The 10,045-nt window shown below is 44.2% G+C and overlaps 1 protein-coding gene across 3 annotated transcripts in view; it reads right to left on the reverse strand.

Annotated features, from left to right (window-relative positions):
* Window positions 1–130: 130 nt before the first annotated feature.
* The window catches only part of LOC112138563 (neurabin-2), a 30,819-nt gene continuing 20,904 nt past the window's right edge, over window positions 131–10,045 (reverse strand). For 2 of the 3 annotated variants that reach the window (XM_024261125.2, XM_024261126.2), the window contains exons 6-15: window positions 8,397–8,529; window positions 8,044–8,164; window positions 7,483–7,587; window positions 7,275–7,410; window positions 5,722–5,865; window positions 5,584–5,637; window positions 5,334–5,465; window positions 5,156–5,253; window positions 4,984–5,080; window positions 131–3,754 (exon numbers count right to left, since the gene is read on the reverse strand). In XM_024261125.2, coding sequence (XP_024116893.1) covers window positions 3,701–3,754; window positions 4,984–5,080; window positions 5,156–5,253; window positions 5,334–5,465; window positions 5,584–5,637; window positions 5,722–5,865; window positions 7,275–7,410; window positions 7,483–7,587; window positions 8,044–8,164; window positions 8,397–8,529 — 1,074 coding nt within the window. In that variant the 3' untranslated portion in view covers window positions 131–3,700. Of the gene's footprint in view, window positions 3,755–4,983; window positions 5,081–5,155; window positions 5,254–5,333; window positions 5,466–5,583; window positions 5,638–5,721; window positions 5,866–7,274; window positions 7,411–7,482; window positions 7,588–8,043; window positions 8,165–8,396; window positions 8,530–10,045 lie in introns of those variants that run through there. The other variant, XR_004948274.1, reaches the window with a different exon arrangement.

The raw sequence follows: 10,045 nt of genomic DNA on the forward strand, positions 1-10,045 counted from the left end.
ACGAGAACAGAGAAAAGATTTAGAGACTCACTCCGATGAAAATTGTGTTTTTAATAGCTCAAAAGACGATCGGAGTGGGTCTCTAACTTCTCAAATCTGTCGTCCCACAACGCACGGCCTTAACGAGGTCCGAATCAAACAGACGCTGGTCCACAGCCTGGTTTTATTGTTGTACTGCAGACATGAGGGGCGGGCAGACACACAGAAGGCTTTGTAGAGGCAGAAGCAGCACGTTAACTAAGAAGAAGGCAAACCGATCACCTGCTGAGCTGAGAGTGACCAGAATTCAATTTGGTGAAACGATAAGTGTTGGCGCGTTCACATAATTTCCACATGAAAATGAACACTCAGAGAGCTGCTTATGGCTGATTTACATTCCATACAGAAAGAAGGAAAGAAAGAATAACTCTGTAGGAGCATTTTCGTCAACACTTTTGGGACAAAACACTTCTAAAAATTCATTCGTTTTACAGGAAATAAATCTAATATGGCATTTCTCCTTGTCGATCAAACTGGGGTTTAAAAAAACAAAGAGTAACATTCTTGTTTGTGAGAAAATACACAAAAAAACAACATTTCCTGCAGATCAGAATACAGATCAAATACACAGTAAAGTCAGTAAGTGCAACTTTTGTAGAACTGATTTACTCAACAAATGTTGGATTATTGAAATTAGTTGGGTTGACGATATATATTTACAATCAAAACATGTTTTTCCAGAAAATGGACTAACTAAATATTCTGTTTGTGGTGGTTTACAGCAAAAACAGGCTAATTTGAGTTTCTAGAAACATGACTAAATAAGAGCTTGCCAGCAAGCCGCGGCTGTCCATCCATGTTCCTGAGCACCATTCTGCCATAAATAACATCCTTTAAACCTGCAGGAACATGTCAAAACAATGAGTCTTTTCTGGAATTTGAAAAATTAGCAAAAACGTTTGCGGAAACTTATTGCATTTAGTAAAAAAAAAATCCCAAAAACTGATATTTGGAGCAGACTGTCCTGTGGATGAGGCGGGAAGCCGTCTGACTCGCTCCTGTTTGACCCGACTGAAGTCTGGAAGCCATAATACTGACACCTCACGCCAGAAATGCAGAGTGCGTCTACATGCTAACACTTTTCCAGAACGCTAAGGTGCTGCACCAACAGAAGGCTTAGCTAGCACAGACGCTAGCAGCAACAGACAGAATACTGATCGGAACAGCAGCAGCTGCCATTTTCTGGAAGCTGCTAATGCTAGCATTGCTAGCTGTACAAGCTAATTAAGCGAAGAAAAAAAATGTATAAAGCTGAAATGTCTTGTGCGTATGGGTGTCACATTTACTTTGTTTTCTCCAATAAGGTCTAAAGGTGACAAAATGTGTATTTTTTTAGTAGCTAAGAAGTCCTGCAAAATGTCGGCACTTGCTAGCTTAGTGGAGAGTGGAGTTTTTTTAGGTTTAGGCATTCAGAGGTTTAGTGATTTGGGATTTAAAGTTGACAATTGAAAACAAAATGTTGTTTATTTAAAGTAATAATTTCAATTAAGCAACTATTTTATTTAAATAAGTGGTAACATGATTCAAGGGAAGTTTCTACTTTTGGTTAAGCTAAAAAGTGTTTTTCAGATCTACAGACACCAATGAGACTTCTTCTAAAATTGATCCTGAAGACTTTGTCAGGAGGTCACATGAATGTTTTTATTTCAAAGGACTTTTTATTGTAGATGTCTTAAAGTTGGCGTCTGAATTTCCTGTTTCCTGAAGTTTCCATAAATCCAGAACCATGACTCAACTTCAAGACCTGAATAAACGAAAACCTTCAAAAGTTTCAGAGGCTTCAAAAACTTTGTGAGTTTCAGAAGCTTCATAAGCTTCAGAGGCTTCTTCAAAAGCTGTGTGAGCTTCAAAGGCTTCAGACCTTTCATAAGCTTAAGAGACTTCAAAAACTTTGGAAGCTTCGTAAGCTTCAGAGGCTTTAAAAGCTTTGTAAGCTTTAGAGGCTTCAAAAGCTTTGTGAGCTTCTGCGGCTTCAGAAGCTGTGTAATCTTCAAAGGCTTCAAACCTTTCACAAGCTTCAGAAGCTTTGTAAGCTTTAGGAGCTTCAAAAGCTTTATAAGCTTCAGAAGCTTTCAAAGCTCTGTAAGCTTCAGAGACTTGAAAAGCTTCAGAAGCTTCAGAGGCTTCATAATCTTTAAAACAGATCTGGAGCTCATGGAGCTTTGTCTCGGTTAGAGGAACCTCTCAGGAACCTGCTGGACTCTGAAAGCATCTCCTCAGGTGTACTTTCCTCTGGGGGGAACAGGCAGGTGTGGAGGTGTTGGTCGTTTCCTCCTATGAGTGAGGAGCTGTCTTCCGCTCTGGGACCGGGTCTTTGGTGCTCCTCCAAAATGAGCTCCATGTTTTCCCATCATCGTGCTCTTGCCTGATCTTCTGAAAACTGAGCGGGGGGTCGAATGGCTCGGAAAGTGCTGGAAAAGACCCTGTAGGTCTGATGAATAGAACCTCAAATTCAACGTTGATTTGTTGAGAGAATAACCGTATGATCTCATGGAAACGGCATAAATAAAAAAATAAAAACTCCCTTTTTGGATTAACATGCAGATTAAAACTGCTTTAAAACAAATTTCTAATCTAAAATTAAATTTGTTTTACATTAAACAATAAACTTTCTGTACATTTGGTGGAATTCCGTTGTTCAGTAGTAGTCGACAAATTGCATTTTTAGTTGCATATAACGTTCTAATTGTTTTTTTTTTTTGACTTTTTGTGGTCCTAATCCAGGTTTCTATCTCCAGATTAGTGCCATGAACCTTTGCTGCAGATTACATGAGGCCAGAGCTGCCATTGCAGAGCAGGTTTTAGAATTTAAATTTGTGAACCCTTTGAACACAATGTTTCTGCACCCTTTGGGCCATGCTCATGCATACGTTAACCGCTTGAGACGACAAGGCAAAGATCAACCACCTGTTTGTGTCACAGATTATCTCCAAACAAACCTTTAAATCAAAGTAATTTCTGGTTTTGGGGAGTTTGACTGTAGGGGTTTGGAATCAGCGAACGAGTGTCCGGCTCAGAAATCTTACAAAAACCCGGAAACCAGGAAAACCAGGGCTGAACCACCTCTCTGAATGAGGATCGGACCGCCAGGAATACATGTGGAGGGTATTTACAACACGCTTCAACCTGAAAGAATGTCTGAGAGTTCTCTGCACCTCCAGTTCTGGATCAGAAGTTTGTTTTTTCCACATTTTTCAGGAGGTTCTGACCCAAACGCCGCCTCCTTTGAGCCGGCTAGCACTTGTTTGAAAACAAAAAAAAAGAATCACAGAATCCGCTTTTGTTCCAGGAAAAGAGAGGAGGGTCAGCGCCTCCAGCCACGCCCCCTCTGCTTCAGCGTTGCTCCACCCTGTCGCTCCGTAAAGCACTTTGTGACGAGCCTCTGTAAGAAAAGCGCTTTGTGGGGAAAAAGGTGACAAACAGAACCTGGTCAGAAACGGGCGACGGGAGGAACAAATGAATCCTCTAATGGAGTCAGCTGTGGGCTCTGCAGTGAGCAGCAGGAAGACACACGAGGAGGAAGCTTCTCCTTCCAGTCTGCTGTCCCTCCTCTCCTCCTGCTGCAGAGGTGAGCCAATGACTGAACGTGAATACAGCTCTGGTAGAAACGAAGGCCCAGCTCCTCGTCCTCGTCCAGTCTCTGACCGGAAACAGCAGCAGTCTAGGACGGTTGGGGGGTTTTCAAGGCATCCACTTTGGTCTCCAAGTCAGATATCTGTGGAGACACAGCAGAGGAGAGCATCATCATCACCATTCATTCACCTTCTGAACCTGCTGAATACATCTCAGGATCACAACGATGCTGGAGCCTATCTCAGTTGGGTAAAGCCTTAAAAGGCTTCAGAAGCTTCAATAGCTGTAGAGCCTTCAAAAGCTTAAAGATGCTTTCAAAGCAAACACGATTCGCGCAACAAATTCGCATGGCCCGCCCCTCTTTTGCTGCTCGCCGCCTGTCAGAAAAATGTGTTCCTGACGCCACAGCTGCATGTGGGAGGCTTCAAAAGCTTTAGAGCAGGGGTGTCAAACTCAATCGGACAAGGGGCCAAAATCCAAAACACATCTCAGGCCGTGGGCCGAACAGGATAAACATTTATTGAACACTCTAAAATTTAATTTTTAAAACTTTAAAACCGTAACTTTTTAACATAATTATGAACTAGATATATAGCATTACCTGCAATAATGCTAGAGTGAATGCTGTAAGATGAATTTGGCCGCTGAAGATGCTAATGTTGATAGCTGAAGATGTTGAAATTGAAAGCTCAAAACGCTGAAGCGAAAAGCTGAAAAACGCTGACGATAAAAAAGGTTGAAGCTAATAGCTTAAAAAGGCTGAAGCTAATAGCTGAAAAACGCTGAAGATAAAAAAGGCTGGAGCGAATAGCTAAAAATGGCTGAAGCTAATAACTGAAAAATGCTGACGATAAAAAAGGTTGAAGCTAATAGCTTAAAAAGGTTGAAGCTAATAGCTTAAAAAGGCTGAAGCTAATAGCTTAAAAACGCTGAAGATAAAAAAGGCTGAAAAACACTGAAGCGAAAAGCTGAAAAATTCTAAAGTTAAAAAAAATGCTCTAGCTAATGGCTGAAAAATGCTGAAGCTATAAGCTCAACAACCCTGAAATTAATAGCTGAAAAACACGGAAGCTAAAAGCTGAAAACGCTGAAGCTGATAGCTAGCAAAAATATTAGCTAAATGCCAAGTTAGCCTTAAAGGCACGAGCTGCTTTTCTTCTTCAGAATGACGTTGATCGTGTTAACGGTTGAACATTTACAGTATGTTAAAGATTTTGTGTTTAAGCGTCAGCATTCTGCTCCTTTAATCTTCATCCATGATCTCCCTGCGTGTGAAGAACCTTCTGGATCAACAGTTCTGTCAGTCGTCATGGTGATGACCTGTGATGACCTCTGAGGCTTCAGATGGAGGTTCCTTTCTCCATCACCCACCTTCTCCTGCAGGTTGTCCGTCTCCTCCTTGTGCGAGGCCTCGCTCTCCTCCTGCGCCTGGCGCTGAGCCGCCTCCTTCTGCAGATGCTCCGCCTCCCTAAAGGTCAGAAATGTCAGAGTCAGTGTTTGCTGCCGCTCCTCTGAGGTTTTTGGGCTGCTCTGCTGTCCGTACTTCTGCTGGTACTCTTTGATCATTCTCTTGGCTTTGCTGTACTTCCTCTCCAGAGTCTGGTACTGAGCCTGCGTCTCCTTCAGGTGCTCGTCCACGGCCTACAAGGAAACACACAAACCATCCCGTCCTGATGGGTCTGCTCTGAGGATAGAACCCTCCTGGCTCCCTGAGGTCTTACCTTGCACAGCGACTGCGCCTCCATCCAGTAGCTCTCCAGCTTCTCCATCCTCTCTTTGCTGTCTCGGATGTTCTGCTCCAGCTGAGCGCGCTCCATCCGCCAGCGCAGCTTATCCTGCTCCGCGTGAGCTAGCTGGAGGCAACGGGGGTGGGAGGCGGAGCCGGCACAAAACCACAGAAGACAAACGTGAGTTACGGTGGATCTGGACGTAGCAGGGATTTCCATGTCTGCTTGAGTGGGCGGAGCTCACCTTCCTCTTCAGCAGCTGCACCTCTGCCTGGGTGACGGCGTGTTTGATCTGCAGCTAAAAAAACAAGACAAGGAGAACCCGGATCAGCTGATGGGAGCCGAAAACAAGGACGACAGGATCCAGACCCACGAGACGGACCTCCTTGTACTTGTGGGCCAGTTTCTCAGGGTCCAGCTCCACCGGAGACAGAGAGTCCTGATGCTCCGCCAGGTCGAACACCTCGATGGAGTTGGGGAACATCGGACTCATCTCCTCGTCCTCGTCTGTGGCGTACTCGCCCGTCTGGGGGTTTGCATAAACTAACGTCATCCTTCTATTAGGCATCATAGACTTTAACGCAGGAAAACAGTCTGTGATCTCACCAAATCTGATGCTTCTATGCAGCAAGATCTAAACACAACCTGAAAAAAGAAACCTCTGGAGTGTCTGAATTCCCTCTCTAACTCAGAGGTCTGCAACCTTCAGCACTTAAAGAACCATTTGGTTCACTTCTCACACAAAGTCTGAATTCACCATTTAGAAAAATACGATTCATACTTATGTTATTTATGCCATTATAATAAATAAAAATAAACTATTGTCTCTGGCATAAATAAACCAGAAACATAAAAAGAAAATCAAATTTTTTGTTAAATATGACCTCCTTTCAAAATAAAAGACCCCCTGTGTCACATATCATGGAACTAATTGTAGTAGAAGGCAGCGTGATGTCAGCAGTCAATGAAAAGAAAAGTTTAGTTTAACATTTTTGTTCATCTCTGCCAGAAATGTATAATCTAGCAAACTTAAATAAATCTGAGGTAATTAAGTGACTAAGTGACAAAATAGAACAGAACAGAATATAATATAATAGAAAATAATAGAATATAGTATAACAGAAAAATATAGAATATAATAGAATAGAATAAAACAGAAAATGATAGAATAGGATAGGATAGAATATAATAGAACAGAATTTGATAGAATAGAATAGAACAGAACAGATTAGAATACGACAAAATTTGGTAGAACAGAATAGATTAGAGTAGAACAGAATATAATAGAATAGAATCTAACAGAAAATGATGGAATTGAATAGAATAGAGTAAAACAGAAAATTTTAGAATAGAATATATCAGAACAGAATTTGATAGAGTAGAACAGAATATGATAGCATAGAATAGTACTGGATATGATAGAATAGAATAGGATTGAGTAGCACAGAATAAGAGTATAATATGATAGAAAAGAATGGAATAGAATAAAACAGAGTAGCACAAAATTGAATTTGATAGAAAAGCACAGAATAAAATACAGTAGAATAGGATAGAATAGATTAGAAAAGCAAATAATATGATACAATAGAATAAACTAGAATAGAGTAGAACTGTATTGATCCCACATTACCTAGCTATCACAGTTCTATTAAAAACAGCAGGTAAATAATAAATAACACTATTAACAATAATTTTTACTTCTTTAATGTGATTATGCTTAAGTAACATTAAATCTAAAAGCTAAACACTAATAATCACTGAAAATGAGTTTCCAACTTTGACCACGAGGGGGAGATGTTGGGTTGATGCAGAAAGAAGGCGGAATGACACACACACACACACACACTGACAGTTTAGATTTCCTGAGGCCAACAAAAGCCACTGAAGCCACGCCCCCTTCTCCTGGAGGAAGGGGGGCAGAGGTTTGGTTTGTACCTCCTCGTCTTCGTCCGTGTACTGTTTGTATCTCTGCTCCATCATCTCCCTCTGCCATCGCTCCTGCTCCAGGGTCTGCTGGATCAGCTGCGCCACCTCGCTCTGCTCCCCCGGCTTCTCCCGGCCAATCACGAACCTGCGGACGGACGCCGGAGAATTACCTCAAGTCACCCGAGTTTGACAAACCACGGGGAAAACGCCAACCCACTTGACTGTTCCCGAGGTGTTCCGCAGGACAGACGCGGCGAAGCTCTGAGTGACGCCGACCAGGCTGGTCCCGTCTACCTCCACGATCAGATCATTCACCTGGATCCTGCAGAACGCACAGAAGGCTGTCATGCAGAGAGCTGACGGAACCGTCAGAACCTCTGAACCAAACGCAAACATGCAGCTTTACTCAAAAACATTGTGAAAATTCAGGAAGTGAAACAAACATGTCGGCTATGCTTTATAAATGTACTTTTCTGGGGAGCCAAGAACTCCCCAGAACCTGGTTCTGTTGCAGTTCTGACTGAAAAGATTGAGTTTCCAAAGAATGCATGAGCGAGATTTGTTTAGATGATCTGAAATCAGAGCGTGTGGCTGCCGCAGACGCAGAGTAGCATGCCCTGCGGCGCTTTTATCTGAGGGGGTGTTTTGAAACGCGATAAGAGCCACGCAGCCTTATCTGGAGGCTTCAATGAAGCTGCAACATGAAGGTCTGAGCCGCCAGCCTTTCCAGGTGAGTCACCTGACGGCGGGCCCGTCTGAACGCGCCTGGATGGGGTACCTGCCGTCTCGGTGTGCAGCTCCCCCCTCGGTGACGGTCTTCACGAAGATGCCCAGCTTCTCCAGGCCCATGTCGGCCCCCGCCCCCATGCCGATGATGCTGATGCCCAGGCCGTCGCTGTCTGCAGGACGCCAAAGCACAAAGTCAGTGATCCTCATCACCTCTGCCTGCACTGTTCACACGCAGGGCTGCTGGTTCAAATCCCTCACCTCCAGGTACCCAAGCCTCTAATTAGGCTAATCTGAGCTGAATTGAATCCCATTAGGGGATGATAGACTTGTAAGCAGACAGTGCGTGTCCCGCAGATGTCTGTGTGTGTCTGTACGTGCATCAGAGAGGAGAAGCCCCCAAACCTTTCTCCAGCTCCACGGGGAACAGCTCCAGCTTCTCCACGCGCTTCTCCAGCTCGTACTCCGCCGACGCCGCCATGGGGTCCACATCGTCATTGCGACGGTCGTAGTCTTCGTTGGAGTAGGTGGTGAAGACCTGTACATGGGGGCAAAGGTCAAAGGTCAGACAGGGTCAGCAGCTTAGCCGCTAATGACCAAAACAAGCCGGCTCCTTCACGGAGACGGCGCTCTGGATGCTGGAGGATGGGCACAGGAGGCTGGTATCGATGCCTCCACAATAAAAGCACGCGTTTGTGGAATTTGTGAGTGTGTGTACTGTAGTGTCTGCGCCGCACTGCCCCTCCCCCGCCTGGAAAAGGTCAGCAGCATCCGTCTCCCCGGTGATCATTCGAAATGATCACATGGCTCCGTTGCCGTGGCAACCTCCGGGCAGGCACAGTGGGAGTTTGGCGCTGACTTGCTCTCTCTCTCAGTCCCTGTCTAGTGCATATGCTAATCCACACACTCGCTAACAGACATCTAAACACTTGTGCACGAGTGTGTGCACGTGTGAAGCTGAAGACGCCTTTTGGGACGGCGATGGGGGGGGGGCTGCAGTAGCAGCATTGCATTCCCCGGTGTGGTCTTAAAGTGCATACACACAAAAACACAGTGCTTCCTGTCGTCACGTTTCCTTCCTGTTGAGTAACTAAAGCTGCGCAGCTTCAATCACCGCCGGTAGACACTGCTACCATGCAGACTGAGACCATGAGACCTGCTTACACCGGCACAGCAGACTGACTGACTGCTGGCTGATTCACGTGTTCACAATGAGCACGTCTATATTCATACTGTATAAACTCTTTATTAGGTACAACCATTGACTGACTGTATGTGAGAACTGGACTGAGGATTCTAAACAGGAAGTACCTGCTGGTTCCAAGAATTCAAAATCCCATAGACTTCCACAGAGAAATAAACAGCTTTTCCTCAGATATTCAATGTGTCAGAACAACCATTCTTGAGCTGATACCTTTATAAACATCTTGATAATGCCTTTTTTCATGATATATATATTTTTTTATTGCAAGTTATTCAAGTTATAAACTGACCAATCAGACGCCTCAGTAAAAGCATGTGGTGCCACTGGGCCCCACCTCAAACAGTTCATTGACTGCTTTCAGTAGAATGGGGTGTGGACTTCCAACAAGTTCACTCAAGATTGGTGACAGTAGTTGCCATGGAAACGTTGATTGAGACCCACTCAGACCAATCACTGTTGTCTGGCTCCAACATGGTGACATCTGCAACCCGTACAAATGGTGATTGAATTGGCTTCAGTTTTCAGGCAGAAGTAAGGCATGTTCTATGGGTGACATCACAGTTGATCTGTCCAGTTCTATATACAGTCAATAGGTACACCTTGCTAATACCGGGTTGGACTCCTTTTTGGCTTCAGAACTTTCTTAGTTTTTGGTGACATAGATTCAACAAGGAAACAGTTTGGTCCATGTTGACATGACAGCATCACGCAGTTGCTGCAGATTTGTTGGCTGAACATCCATGATGCCGATCTCCTGTTCCACAACATCCCATGGGTTCTATTGGGTTCTGGTGACTGTGGAGTAGGGCTGGGAATCACTGGGTACCTCACGATACGATACGATACGCGA

Source organism: Oryzias melastigma, linkage group LG8 (assembly GCF_002922805.2).
Source record: "Oryzias melastigma strain HK-1 linkage group LG8, ASM292280v2, whole genome shotgun sequence".
Classification (NCBI taxonomy): Eukaryota; Metazoa; Chordata; class Actinopteri; order Beloniformes; family Adrianichthyidae; genus Oryzias; species Oryzias melastigma.